Source organism: Scatophagus argus, chromosome 12, assembly GCF_020382885.2.
Source record: "Scatophagus argus isolate fScaArg1 chromosome 12, fScaArg1.pri, whole genome shotgun sequence".
NCBI lineage: Eukaryota > Metazoa > Chordata > Actinopteri > Scatophagidae > Scatophagus > Scatophagus argus.
In genome coordinates, this window is record NC_058504.1 from 12,279,206 (window position 1) to 12,294,492 (window position 15,287).

The 15,287-nt window shown below is 41.2% G+C and overlaps 1 protein-coding gene across 1 annotated transcript; it reads left to right on the forward strand.

Moving 5' to 3' along the window:
• The first annotated feature begins 11,979 nt into the window (after positions 1-11,979).
• Positions 11,980-13,635, forward strand: LOC124068352 (small integral membrane protein 32-like). Its single transcript, XM_046406544.1, has 2 exons — positions 11,980-12,659; positions 13,074-13,635. Exon 2 carries the CDS (start codon positions 13,108-13,110, stop codon positions 13,447-13,449), a length of 342 nt encoding a protein of 113 aa, XP_046262500.1. The 5' UTR covers positions 11,980-12,659; positions 13,074-13,107; the 3' UTR covers positions 13,450-13,635.
• The last annotated feature ends 1,652 nt before the right edge of the window (positions 13,636-15,287 follow it).

Below are 15,287 nucleotides of genomic sequence, written 5' to 3' on the forward strand. Positions count from 1 at the left end.
TTATGTTGACCTGTGGGATCAGTCGTAGTATCAGCACTTCGAGTAACAGCGGCCTGTTTATGGATTTTGACAACAAAAAATAGTTGTTCAGATTATTATTTCTAGTTAGAATGCTCCAGTAATTTCTAAAATCCTCTTACTTGATGGCTTGCCGTTCAGTTTCCCACTGCTTCTGGAAAACAGCAATATCCCGTCCTCTCACAACGCTAGTCACTAATTTCAAAATGTGAGACAGTTTAGGTAATTTAAATTTAATGGTCGGATTGAATGGGTTCCTGCAAGGGCTCTGCTGTGGATTCATATAATTAGAATACTCCATCCAATTCCTTTTATCCCTTTAAAAAGCAAAATATAATCAAGTTAAAACACCATAATTTTATTTTGCTGTTACTGTGTGGATGCTATCAAATCTCCTTAGTTCTGTGGGTAAGAATCTGCTGACTGCAACGATTAACACAGTTAGAGAGCTGTTGTTTAACATCAACACAAATCAGATCTTGCTCATTATATCATCATACATTACAGTAAAACCTTAACTTGCAAGACTGTGAGATGAGTCATTACCATAAATAATGTATCTAAATGTAGCACATTTCTTAGCACCACTTTAAACATAATTGAAAAAGTTGACTTTTTAGAGATAAGAGTTTTTCAATCTATAGTGACCGAATAAAAAGTTTGTTTAGTCAATTTTTTGTTTGAAATGCATAGTGGGACTTGTGTCTTTATTTATTTGTACTGTTTATGTCTGAGAGTGAAAGAGCAGCTAACTATTTTCTGTTTGCAGAACGGAAATGAAAAGATTCCTTCAAGAAGGTTTTAAGACTACAACCTTCTGAAAGACAAAATTACCTGAAATAATGTATTTTTAACTTGTACGCAAGAAATACTGATCAAAGCAAAATCTTGTACTGTATATTGTCATATTTTTGATCCTTGAATTAAAGAGAATACGCTCTAAACTGCTTGTTTAATCATTAAAGTAGTTTGTATGCGTGTGCTGACAGGTGGAGTTGGATCACATTGAATGACTCTAAATATTGACTGTTTGTCCCCATTAGTGGCCCTCAGTTGATGGCAGGCACTTGAGAAAAACCAAACATGTCCCTGCAGTGCAGCTCTGCACCACTTTGGCAATGGTATACATGCACACACAAAGTTCTCGCTCTCTCACACACACGCACAAATGTACACATTCAGTACAAATGCTCTTCAAACAAGCATTTGGGCAGCAGCAGAAGGACTCAAACTGCACTAAATCTATATTTACACACAGTGCAATTATACACATCCATATGTATGATGATTATATATGATGATTTAATATTATATTAAGGGCCATCCATACCTGTAACAATAAATATAAAGATAACTATAATGACAAAAAAGTGACCATCCATGCTGATAACATCCTGTAAACAGTGGCACCAATCACACGCTATGCACTCCAGCTGTGTCAGCAGCTACGCACTAGTTAAATGGATATTTATGTTATGTGACCTGTTACTGCTGTATGTTCAAAGGAGAAGCAAAAAGAAAGTCATGCAATTTTTAAAAGGCAAGAGGAGTTAGGAAATCCAACGCTCATCTTTTGAAGACAAATATTATTCATATTTTAGTATGAGTCAACCACAATTTAATGGTAACCTGTTAATCATGAAAGAGGACGTCACTAAGGGCGAAACGAACTTCGGAGACAATGTTGGATGGCCCCGTACAGTTTTCAGAGTTGCTTTTGCCATTCACACAAATCTCTTCAACAATGTGCAGCTCAGCACAACTTTTACTTTACTAACTAAACAGTTAATACAAAAGGCCACATGCGCACACAAAGGCTGTCTCCCAAAAAGGACTCTGTCACTGCCAGTGATTAAGCATTACAAGATTTGTGTTTTAAGTGTCATTGATTTTTGTTTTCTTATTTTATTTCCCAGTTTGACATATAATGTCTCAGTGGGATTTACAGGTCCACAACTGCAACTGCTCTCTACACTGTGCACAAAATCCAAAGAACCAAAATATCTGTGCAAAATATTACTGAATGTAGAGCCCAGAAAGAGTCGTAAAAACTGCATACTCAAAAACAAGCAAAGCAAAATACTATACAAACAAAATACAAAACATTGCAAGTCCAGAAACAGTCGAATAGGTTCACAATAGGCCATGTAAATATAAGTGTTCATTCTGCACTTCGCACCTAAATAAATCACAACACATTTCTGGGTCAGTGAGACTAGCAGGTAGCTCTACCGCTACCATCCCCAAAGCAGAAGTACAAGCCCCCTAATGTGACAAGGATTATGTGTGTTTAAGAGTATATCACTGTCTAAAGAAAGTCCTGAAGTGTGTGTGTGTGCACGCGTGCAGTTGAGCCATGCATGTGTGTGTGTGTGTGTGTGTGTGTGTGTGTGTGTGTGTTGACCTCACCTAAATGCTTGGCGTGTCAGAGACATCCTGAAAGCTGCCCTCTAATGCAGCACTATAAACACTTCGTTCTAGTATATGTCCAGATGTTTATTAGGCCTCAGTTACTCCATAACATTCACTCACCACTCTCTCTGCACTGTTTCAGGCTGTCACTGAAAGGCTTCCTTTTATTGTCTAGTCAGCCATTACACAAAGCCTAACAAATCCTGTGAAGTTGTCACTGAATCTTACCTTACATGGCTGTCTTTTAGAATATGGCAAGTGTCAACAGATTTTGGGTGCCTTTGTTTCTTTTTGTGACCTTTTTTTTCATCACTGGCGGTTCATGTAAAAAGTGTCATTCAAGGGAAATGTTTTGATCAGCACTGTTTCACACTTATGTTGCCTTTTGTTTAATGTTTAAAAAAAAACTATTTAAGCCAATATGTTGATGGCCACTTATGACAACTGCAGGTAGGTATTTAGAGTCTAGAGGACTTTTATACCCATAAATCACGTATTGTGAACCACTGAAATGTAAACACTGGGCTTGCAATGTCCTCTGTGTGCTGATGATGTCGGTGGTGAAGGAAATGTTTTTAAGTTGGGTGTAGCCTTCATCGGCGAGTTCTGCTTTCACTTCAGGAGGAGCTTATACACAAATTCTACTGTTTGTTTTAAAATAAAGTTTGGGATTTTGCATTTGGGTTTCAGTCAACATTGACCACACATTCCAACAACTCACAATACGATTCCAGTTGTGTGTTGTGTTGGTTATATTTTTAGCTGAAGTGTTGGCAGGCGCAGCTTTAAGCAAATGCTCTACAATAACCACAATTACAGGCTTGGGTACGCTCAGATGAGCATTATTTCCTTAGTGCATTGTTGAGGCTGGTTTGTAACCTTTGTCACATCCTCCTCCTCTGTTTCCTCCACTCTTCCTCTCTCCTCCCCATCACTCACTGCTGTGATATATATGCAGGCGAGTAAAGCAGAAATGCCAAAACACTGTCTCAAAAGAAAGAAGACTTAATTCAATCCGAGAAATGCTGTACAGCACACAAACACACACACACACACACACACATAAACAGCAGACAGAATCCTTACTGGACTATCTCCATAGCAACAAAGTCAGTCCGAGGGAGATGTTCTTTTGGAACTTCACGGGAAATTATCTATTATCTGATTTCCTTCAGTGCTCTCCCTCTTTATATATGAGTTTTGGCCTTAAGGTTGTTACTCAGTAACACGCTCCGTCAATGAGTGTGTGTGTATTTGTGTGTGTGTGTTTGTATGTGGGTGTCTTAGATCACCAGTATAACTGACATCCCTTCTGTGGTGTAATTTTTCCCAGAGGCCCAACACATGGAGGTGTTTGCAGCCTGCCTTCCCTCTCCCTCTTTCTCTCTCTCTCCTCCTCCTCTTCATCTTTGCTCCCTCCCTCTCTCCTCCATCTGTCTGTCACTGTTTCTGTCTCTCCTGGCAGAGCAGTGAGCGATGTGACCTCCTGCCTCTGAAAAAACAGGGATTCCAGAGATTTGGAGATTAGACTCCCTCTCCAATGTGCCTCCTGCCTACTGCCTGGAAGCCCCCTCAGGAGACAAACTTGGCAGTATGCTCTCATATATAAAATATGCTTGCTTGTATTAACACACTCATACATAGCAGCGTACCCTTGCTTGTGTATTATTAGAAGTTTGAACACACACGTAGGTGGGCTCAAGTGCCCTCTCGTTGCCAGAAATACACACACATCACACACATCCATTGAGACGTGAATACTCACATACGCATGCACACTCACGCACCAGACTGTCTGTCATAAACACTACTGTTTAAATAGTGAATGTTAACTTGTTCGACAAATAAATAGAAGCTTACACCCACATATTAATAGAGGCATTAAGACACGAGAGGACTCAAACTCAAAAAATCTCGTGGATGGCCATGTGTAATTCATCGCTTCTGCACACACTCAAACAGGGATGTAGCTCCCATCAATCACCTTCTTGAGCTGTCTCAGTACTTTATCACAATATCTCTTTAGAAGAAAGCCCTCAGGAGAGGATCTAATCAGGACAAGACTCTTAAATATACTAAAAGATGATTGTAGAGCATAAAGATGTCTTACAATCCTATATAAAAATGAAATCTTTATTACAGTCATAAGAATATCATTTAACCTGTTCACCCACTTTTAGTTCTTTGACATGACAAATGATAAATCCATAGTGCTGAAACTTTTTGCTTTAAAGAGTTGCCATCATTGGTGAAGCGCCAATATCTAATTTCTGGAGCAGTCAGAAGACTGATGGAGTGGAGAAGGAAGGGGCTTTTGGGGAGGCTATCAAAAGAAAAGACTCATCTAGTGTTTACAAATCCTTCAAAGCCGCAGTGCACTGGATCAAGACGGGTGAGGGGATTGATATGACAACTTCCTGACAAGCCCTCCAGGTGGCTCAGCCGACCCTCGAGGCAGCTCTGAGAATGGCAGCCATGATTGCACTCATAATTGCCAGTGGAGAGTATGACACAGCACACACGTACAAGATAATGTTTCAGGTGTGTACCTACCACCTGGGATGATTAACCCCCCCACCACCCACCTTGGTGTTTCGATGCTTTGCAGGGTAATTCATAGAACCTGTTTATTAGGAAGCTTGATGCTTCTTGGTGTACAGTATGGATTAATTGAGCCTGCAGTCTGTGACCTTTCGTTTAATCAAATCTAAGGAACAATTAAACCTATTTGAACCTGTTTTAATCCTTTACCTGCCTAATTTGAGCCAACCCTGCACTCTGAGGGATTTGAGGGAATAGCACCTCAAGTAGAAAATATTTCCTTTGTGGGATTTAGGATTTAAGATGCCGCATTGGTTCTATTGATGATGTCAGGATCAACATTTGTATTGTTTTGGGGTTTTTTTTGGTTGTTTGTTTGTTTTTTTAAGATTAGTTGTAGGCATTTCTGCTTTATGAGAGTGACAGCTAGACAAAGACAGGACAGAGGTGGTGAGGACTCAGCTTTAATACATGACAGGCACTTTCACAGGTGAGCTACCATGGAGCATGGGATCTATATTTCTTGAGTTTTTCAACCTTTCAAAACAAAATCAGTTTTTTCTTGCAGGTTCTTTCATTTTCTCATGGTAAACCTCATTGATTTATGAAGATTTATTTTAAGAAAGAGTGTTACTCAAGAAGTTCAACACACCATAAGATAATTCAAAAGAAGAATTACTCTTAATACCTGAATTGTGCAACCACCATAGTAATATGTGGCTAACAATGTCCCAGGAACGCACAATTGTTTCACAAAAAAAAAAACAAAACTTATTTTTCCAAATTTCATGTCATGGCATAAACAGTATCAGAATATCCCTTATCCCAGAAATGCTCAGACTCAGACAGCTGGCATTATTGTGAAGGAGTTTTCCATTTAGTGAGTCTGTATCCTCTTACACAGCAAGGGTTTACATCAAAAGTGTACGATCAATCTTTAGCTGTTACACTGGGTCATGCAGACACAGAGGAGATAAAGTGTTCAGAGAGGGTAAAACAGCCTCTTAACAGTCCAGGAGAAAGGGGACCTGTCCTTGTCAACAAGATTAGAGGAGTCTCATGACAGACAGAAGACCTGCGATGTGAGGAAGTAAGGCAGAGGTTTAGATCACAACTCCCAACTGAACAAGCACACATGTAGGTTATGTCCATAACGCAAAAACTGAGGCCTTGTATGACCTTTTCAGTTAGACAGAGAACTGGGATGACATGGCAGGGTTCACCTGTGTTGTTCATCAACATTCTTCTTGAAGCATCAGGATAAATGAATTCCTCTGCTAAGATGTGAATTTATTCCACTGAAATATCCGTGCTTCTGCTGACAAGATGTCCCATCATCATCATATTCATCGTCATCCTCTGCATCACAGCTTTGTGTCATTTTGTCATTTTTAGAAGCATTTTGCTCATTATATTACTATAATGATATTACTACTACTACTTACTATATCACTATAGCACTTTCACCGTTGCCATCCTCCGTGTTCTTATCATGTCCACTGTTGGATCTTTGTCTCAGTCTTTTTGACGACTGTGAATGATGGATATGGAACACAATATGGGGACAGCTACAATGTTTCCTGGATTGCAAATATTCTCCCGTTCAGTGCCTGTTGTAAGAGCTGCATGTGAGTGTGAAAGGAGAATGAGTGAGACATAGAGAGGAAGTTATGTTTATAACAATCCCTGTGCTGCTGCTCGTCATATACAGCAACATTTCCCCTCAGTGTATTTATGTACCTACAACATAGTTTCCCTTTTATGGGTTAGCCATAACTGTTGCACCATCATTCATCTTCTGACTCACTTTGCTTTTCTTTCCTTTTGTTCTTCTCGGTGTTAGGTTCTTTTTTGCCTTTTTTTTTTTTTGCCTTAGCTCTCTCTCTCTCACTCAGTCAACCTTTTCTGTTTGCTGTTTGTTTATCCATCTTTGTTAATAAGCTGTTTGTTTATGTCTGTCTAAGCAACCATTTTCTTCTCTGTTGATTCCTGTTTGTCTCTGCGCAGGTGCTTTAATCTCTTTTCTTTTCACCTTTTATGCATCATTAGTTTTGCCTGAATCACACTTGGCGGTGACCTTAGTAACACTCGAAACAGGGTAGTTGTTTCCACCTCCTCCTCATTCAGACTTAGCCTACAGGCAGCAGAACTACACACACACACAGTGGAATCAGAGACTACGTCTTACAGGGAATGCTGGTTTTGTTATTTCCCACTCGATCTGATCCCTTCCACTCCTCCCCTCTTTTACTGCACACGTCCTCCTGCCCTCCTTCTTCCATTTCATCGTGTTTTGCATATCTTGGGCTTCTGGGAAGAGTCTCTGCTCTATCACAGCAGTTACTGGACCAGAGAAACCTCCTCACACTCAGACGAGCACTCATTTTCCTGGGGCACTCCCTCCCTTAATTCCCTCCCAAAAACCTCCTCCACTGATCCCCAAGACAACCACCCTGAAATTATTCACATTAGAAGTGCAGATGAAAAAGAAGGTAAAAGAGAAGCTAGATGAAACTCAGCATCTCAACTCATCTACTTGTTTGTTTACAGTCCTCAAGCTCCCACTTTGAAATACGTAGTCGCCTGTACTGGCTGAGTCGCTTTATTTGCTCTAAACTGAGAGACCACTTGACCTGCACTGGGATCTGAGCCTGCACTGTGTATATAGTGATGTAAACTGTATATTTGATCTTAAAAATGCAGCAAAACATGTTTTAGAGGAAAAATAAAAAATGTACATTGGCAAAATGTGTCACACTTGAACAAAAGTTAATGGTTAGAGGATACTGATTTTGCTGTAACTTCACTTGAAAGTAGTTCCTTGTCATTTTTCTGTGTATTTCCATGTACTTGTACTCTATTTGTGTCTTTCCCTTTCCTTTCCCTATATTCTTCTTCTCCACTACATAAGAGACAAATACTGTACTCCTCCATTTATTGGATAACTTTACTCTTTGCGCAAAAGTTTTTGTACACAAAACATGTGAAGCACCTATAAAATATGATGTTTTGTTTTAAATTAAACTACCCAGCAGTACAAGTACGGCTAAGCAGCTGTTCTAAATAATCGTTAGTAGTAATTTCTCATGCAAAAAATATTTCAAAACCTAAAAAACAATCAGCTGATTAATACATAATGAAAATAATAATTTGTTGCACTCCATCTTAGTATAGTAAAATTCTGCTTTTGTATTAATGAGTAATAATTATCCACTTTACTTTTGGTATTTACTTCCTGAATATACGTAGATACATTTATTTACCTAACATTTTCAATGCAGGTCTTAGAATATTTTAACAGTATGGTATTGGCACATTTCTTTAGCTAAAGGATCTGAAAACCTGTGCCACCACATAAATAAACTGCAGGTTCAAATTTTGGCCTCACAGAATATGATCTGAATGACTGTAATACGCATATTTACTGCATGTATAATTTAACATGTAGAGGGGAGTCTGCGTCTACCCGCGTGTTTCGGTGGTTACGTGACAGCTGCTGGTCATTTTGAGTATCCATTCATCATTTTCACTGTGAGAGAAAGTAAATGCCTCTCCTTTAATGCCTCCCTCAGATGAGAAGCAGCATTTAGTGTTCTGGCGAGATAATCAAGTGACTAATTGTAGAGCGACTGATTTCTGCCAATGGGGGCGGTTGATGCACTGGCAGGGAGAAATCCTGTTTTTTGCAGGCTGATTTTTCCACAGAGGTTAAAGAGGAAATCGTTAGAAGAAAATGAAGACAATTACAGAAAATGAGAGCGGGGAGACATTTGCCTATTGGTCCTGTGTTTGTTTAAGATTCTTGTTGGAAAGCAGTCAGACAGAAAATAGAATTGTATTGACACAAGAAATGAAAGAGTCCTAGCCGCTTCTGTCGTCATTTGTGATCTTATTGTGTGTGTGTGTTATGAACTGTTATGACACATGTTAGCTTGTATATTGTATGTGTTGTATGCCTTTGTCATTCTGCCTCTGTTTATGTACGTGCGTAGCCGTGTGTGTATGCGACTGCTGTGGTTTATACATGCCAAATATCTTGTGTGAGTGTGTGAGTGTGTTTGTGTGCGGGAAATGTAGGAGCGTGCACAACAATGCTCTCATAATCTTTCACTCTCTGGCTCTTGTGTGTTTTAGTCGGGAAAGACTGTCTGGCAGTATCGATGCTATCAGACTCTATGTGTATGTGTATGTGTGTGTCTTTGTGTCTGTGTCTATCTTCCCAAACAAGACAAGACAGTAGCATTGTTTAGATATATTGATTATAAATGGTTTTGGAGCTTTGGCAGCACTGTTACTTATGGGGCAGCCTGCCAGAAAAGGAGTGAAAAGCAGAGATGGAAAGACTATAGACAGGATATCTGGGTGACTGCTGGACTCCTGCCTGTGCAGTGAATGACTCCATGGCACTGCGGAGCTCATGCTGAGGAAAGCAACAAAACAATATTACTCTTTCATGAAGCAAAAATAAACAAAACTCTGTAGACTCAAGCAATTTTGTCTCAAAGGAATTAGCAATAACGGCGGAAGCAAAAGACTTGCTGTGAGCACAGATTACTGCCGTTTTTGTTAGTGCTCTTTAAATCACCCTCACTTGACGTAGCATAATTTGAGGTGAATGAAACTTAATAATGTAAAACAGGGGCAAAAGGCTTGGAGGGAGGATTTTCAAAACGTTGATCCTTTCCCTCCTGGATATAATGAGTAGAAAAAGAGTAATAAAATAATTACCCCTGAGCAGACCAAATTCTACAGTTAGCTGACAGTGCAGAGGAGTGTGTGCCATTGTGTGTTCTTTCAGTGTGTATGTGATGAAAGAAAGGGAGAGTGGTGTGGCTATAGTGTGTGCAAACTACACATAATCCACGCTGACTTGCATGGCCTGCCATTTGCTTTGGTTATGTCTCATCAGCAGCCTCATTAAGCTTCTTGTAAGCACTTCTCTGTCTCGTTTTTTTTTTTTTTTTTCTTATCCATCTTGTGAAACAACATTGCCAAACTCAAAAAGAAATCCAAAGAACTTGCAGTTTTCTTGTTTATCTACTTTTGGAGCTCTGAGTGCTTCATGGATGACTTGTTTTTTATTATTATTATTTTTTTTGGATTAAAAGGATTAAGAAAAAGAAAGAGATTGAGAAAGGGGTGTAGAGAGAGAGAGAAAGAGAGGGAGAAGAAGGGACACAAAGAGACATGACGAGAGCTGAGACAAACAGACCACACAACAGAGAAATGGAAAAGAAAGAAAGGGAATTAGTGAGGCAAAGACACAATGAAAAATAGCCAGTGATGTGCATGTTGTGTTCCTATTTGTTTGTATAAATGTAGGACACGCAGGGTGAGCAGGTGAACAAACTCATAAGGGGAGAGGTCACTGTTTTGTCTGACATGAAGTTTGACATTGTTGAGCAGGGTTAAGACTCTTAATGAAGCCTTGAGTGGTGAAGAATTACAATCCAAAACCTCTAATTAAAATTCCATTGCCATGGGCTAAAGCTAGTGAGCAAAGCCTGAAAACTAGTCACAGCATTAATCAACGTATATACCATGGTATATCACAACCAGTTTGTTCCCTTTCTTTCTTTCTTTCTTTCTTTTCCAGCTAAACCATGTCACCTGGTTACGATGCGTGAGTTAGGTTTGATCGCAATGTCCCAATGGAATTTCCTCATCTAACACTGCAACATCATCACTTGAAGGCACACATACAATTTTTCTGGCAAATTGGGTCAGATTTCCTTTGTATGTCTTTGGATTTGCCATTTTTTTGCCGGACTTGCATTTGTGTATTTGTGTGAGTGTGTGTGTGTGTGTGAATGTATGATGGGGATGAGGATAGCAGCAAGCCCATAGCAACACAGGGAACGGGTGCCACATCCAAAAAGCAATAACAAACAGTAATCTCCTTAGCCGTCACAATTATTGCTATCCCTCAATGTATGTAAACAAGGCTTTTGGCTGTATTTAGATTTCTCATGTGGCATGCACATTGCACTAAACTCTGGTCCACTGTAATCCTCTTTACTTTTGGACACAAAGTTGATCTGGGACACCAGGACACCACTAGGTAGGCCTATTTGTTATTTGTAAACTAGTTTGCCTCAACTCTGAAACACAAACTCTCTGTTTGTGTATATGTACATGTGGTATCAAAGTTGTTTTCCAATTTGGGGATGTTTACAGTATTTTTTGCTGCAGTGTTTGTGTGTGGGTGTGCGTGTATGTGTATGTGTGTCCCTCTGTCCTTGCCCTCTATGCTTGCCAGCCATTCTATTGTGACAGAGCAGGTGCAGATGAATATGAAACAGATCGGCAGAGCTTTTAGGGTCTGGTCCTTTGTATGCATGTGCTTGTGTGAGGCATCATGTAAGAGCAAACTGGCTTCCTGTTTTCCATCTTCAAGCACCTTCAGTGTCTAGCCCCAGTGTCAAACCTGTTTCACAGAGTGAAAACACATGTATGTTGTAAACGCATAAACTGCGATGCTTGTGCCTCGAGAGCAGTTCCGCTGCTCCTGAAGTGTTTCCTAACGGACATGGATTGACATTTGTGCTCGGATATCCGGCGCTTTGAATGACTCAGACAATGGACAACTTGGTTCTCCAAAATTTAATCACCCATTTGAGTTCTCACACCCTAACCAATCTCACACCCTTTCCAGTTCTCTCATCACTCCTGTGAGACATTCCCCACACTGACCCAGAAATGGCTCTGACTCAACTTTTTCTCATCACTTTCAAATAATATGACAGATACTGTAGATAGATAGATAGATAGATCGGTCGATAGATAGATAGATAGATCGGTCGATAGATAGATAGATAGATAGATAGATAGATAGTGACTCTCTCTTTACAGTAAAACATATCCCTGTCAGGTGACGTGCTTCCAGCCCCCTCCTTTCTCTCTCTCTCTCTCTCTCTCTCTCTCTCTCTCTCTCATACACACACACACACACACTATTTCTGTATGTGTTTCTCCTCTTTGGCTCTGTCATACACACGCAACCCAGGACGAAGATGGAAAGCTGTTCATGACCCGGTGTGCTGCTGTGTTTTGTTCTCCTTCAATCCCCCTTTTCATCTCATCTTAGTCATACTGAATAGATAATCCTGTGAGGGCAGGCTGTCGGTAGAATCTACCCCACACTCCTTGCTGGATAAAAGAACGAGCAAAGCTGTGCCCGGTACGCACAGGCATAGACGATCTTGTATTGCGCACGACGACGCACAAGGAGACGTGTGTGTGTGTGTGTGTGTGTGTGTGTGTGTGTGCGCCCTAGCGATCGCCGCTGAACTTCTCCACCTCTCACAGACTCTAGGGCCATTTGGATATCGCTGCAGTTGCCTGCGATAAGGCTGCCCGTGCACAACCACACGCGCAGCAGCAGGACGATTTGGATGTAAACAGCCAACAAGTGGAATTGGTAATGTGCTCTTTCACTGGGACCCTGAACTGTGCTGATACGTTTGGTTTGGTCATTTCGGTTTAATGTGACGGGATACAGCGCGTTAATAATCCGCTCAGCTGACATATGGTCTGTAGGCGCACATTTGAAGCTATCGACTCGCTGAGTCTCCACAGCGCGTCCTCGGAGGGGCTGGAGTGGACAGAGTCGGGGACGCTGAGGAATGCGGAGCCAGGGTTTTGTCTTTTCCAGCTCACCTGCGGAATTCTTCGCAGCGCACACCAAAGTAAGTAACTCCCTTGCGCTTGGGTTGATTTAACAGTGGGATTCCACAAAGAACAAAATGACAATGTCCTATGGCATTTCAAGGAATCTGTAGTCTGCTCCTAACAGTGACTCCAGCTGATTTAATGTGTTTTTAGAATCACTTATGGCAACATTAGCTACATGATTTGCGCACATTTTGTAGATCATCTGTGATGGATGGAGTTTTTCCGTGACCTTGCCAGACGTAAATGTATTTTGGGATGGTTATATTTTCTGTATTTCTATCCGACAAGGTTGTTCCCGAATTTACAGGAATCGCTCCCCATTCCCTTTTTGCTTTCCTTGTTTTTTGCATCAGAAATAGGACACCCACACTAAACAAAGGCAGGTTCACTAGCCCATATAACCTTCTCCGTGTCTTTCCGTCCTCCAGCCGACCGACGCAGCCGGTGAGCCCGCGGAGCGCCATGCTGAGGCAGATCCTCCTCAACTCTACCAACACCCCAGACTTCGATCTGGTGCTCATGGCCCAGTCCTCCACGCACGCCCCCTCTTCCCTAAACGCCTCCCACGGCGGCTCGGTCAGCGTGGCCGCTCTTCTGAGACCCACCACGGGGCGAGGGGGAGGAGGGCTCCGGGAGGGCGAGCTGCACAAACCGGACCTGATCACATACATAGTCATGTGCCTACTTCTCTTCCTGCTGGTGCTGCTCATTGTGTTCTTCATCAACTGTCAGCTCCGGAACTCTTTCTTCGCCTCCATGCCATATGATAGGTCGCTGAGAGAGGCCCGGACCTCCTACAAGTAGGGCATCAGGACAAATCTCTGAGACTCTGGCTCTCTAGTGAAACTGCTGTGTGGATTTCAGTGACTGACTGGTCAACCACCCCTGAACTGCTGCTACACGGACATATGAAGTTGTTGAAGTTTATGTGTTGTGTTGGAGGCATTTGAAGGCCTAAATATCCTGGAATTGTTAATAAAACCTAAGATGATTAATCAGGATTTCGATTTCGGCAAATGTTGCCCACATTACTCTAAATCCACAGCCCCATCTCAAAATGATAGTAAGTCAATGGCGTCGTGTGTGTGGTCCTACTGCAGGTGGAGAGATAACAGTTTAACTCCTGATCGACCTGGTGGCTAATTAAATGAAAGTGCCCTGAAATCCCTCTTGTGGCCCTGAGGCACTGCAATGTGGAAACAAAATGTTTATTCCTCTTCAGTATATTCCCAACCTTATAATAATAATAGTTGCTTAGAAATTTGACACTGAGGTTTGTGTCCAAATTCACAGCTATTTCACAGTGGACCTGGCAAAATGAATTATTTTCGTGGAAATGTGAAAGAGTCTACAGTAGTTTGTATATAAAATATTTCGTATATCTGTCACTTAACTGTTTTGTCTTGTGAAATTATGAAACCAACACACAATTTCCACCCCTTTGCCCATTGTAAAATGGTAATTAAACAGCAGAGTGTAGGCCTCTATACACATAAAGATATTCAGCGTATTTTGAAGTCTTTTCGTCTATTCAGCTGTTTATGAATGGCGACGCTGAAGATGGCACTGCAGTTGCTGATGTGAGGGGCCAACAGTTAATCATCTCTAACGTATAGGGGCGTTTTTACGAGGATGCCACCATCGTGCACTTTCACTTTTAATTAACCTTCCCCCTACAATTTATAGAGCCAATATCCCAGAGAATGAAGACTCAAGGCTTTATTTTATACCGAGACCTGTGCGATAAACCAAGCTGTTGTCGGTTTCAGTGCCACCGGTTATGCGCAAATCCTCTCCAATCTTGTTGTTGGAAAACATTTCTCAAATGCCGAGACAGACAGATGAGCCTATCTCTGTAATCCTGTTCCCGTGTGTGTGTGTGTGTGTGCGTGCGTGCGTGTGTGCGCGCACAGGTTCGCGTATGTCTGAGAGGTAAGAGAAACACTGCATTTGAAGTATGGGACATTATATCTCAAAGAGAAGAGAACTTAAGTCAAAGAATTTCTCTGAAAGTGACCCCTGGATGCTTCACATGAGATGTGACGTTCCCGTGACGAGCCAAAACACGGTGATTATTGTTATCTGTGGTATGTAATCAAAATATCCTCTGGATCCAAGAAATGCTGAAATCAGACATTACAAGAGGGGGACAGAAGACCGCATCTGACTGGAGTATTGGACTTGTAATGACAGGAAAACTACATGGTGGTTCTGCTAAGAATTGGGTCGATTTAGTCAGCATATTCACAAGAATGGGCCATGCGCCTTCTTAATTCATTCTTTTGCTGCAAACGCCTTGCATTTTTCTGGCCACCCATCGCCAATTGCATTTGAGAAAGCAATGAGATTATTTTTAGAGAACGATGTTAAATAGAGTACATCACAATTGCTTCCTACTGGAATGACATGCTGTATTAACCCTTGTGACACTGCAACGCCTGCCACCGCTTGGTGGCGCCCCAAGTCTGATGATTTGTTTGCACAGATTACAGTATAAAATACAATGACAATGTGCCATAACCACACAGACTGGAACATCTTTTTTACGAAATACAAAAAAGAATGTAACTTTAGATAACCGAGTGGACGTATCTTAGCTTACATCTAAAACGAAGTGTCAAGGAGGCAGCAATGTGTGTCAC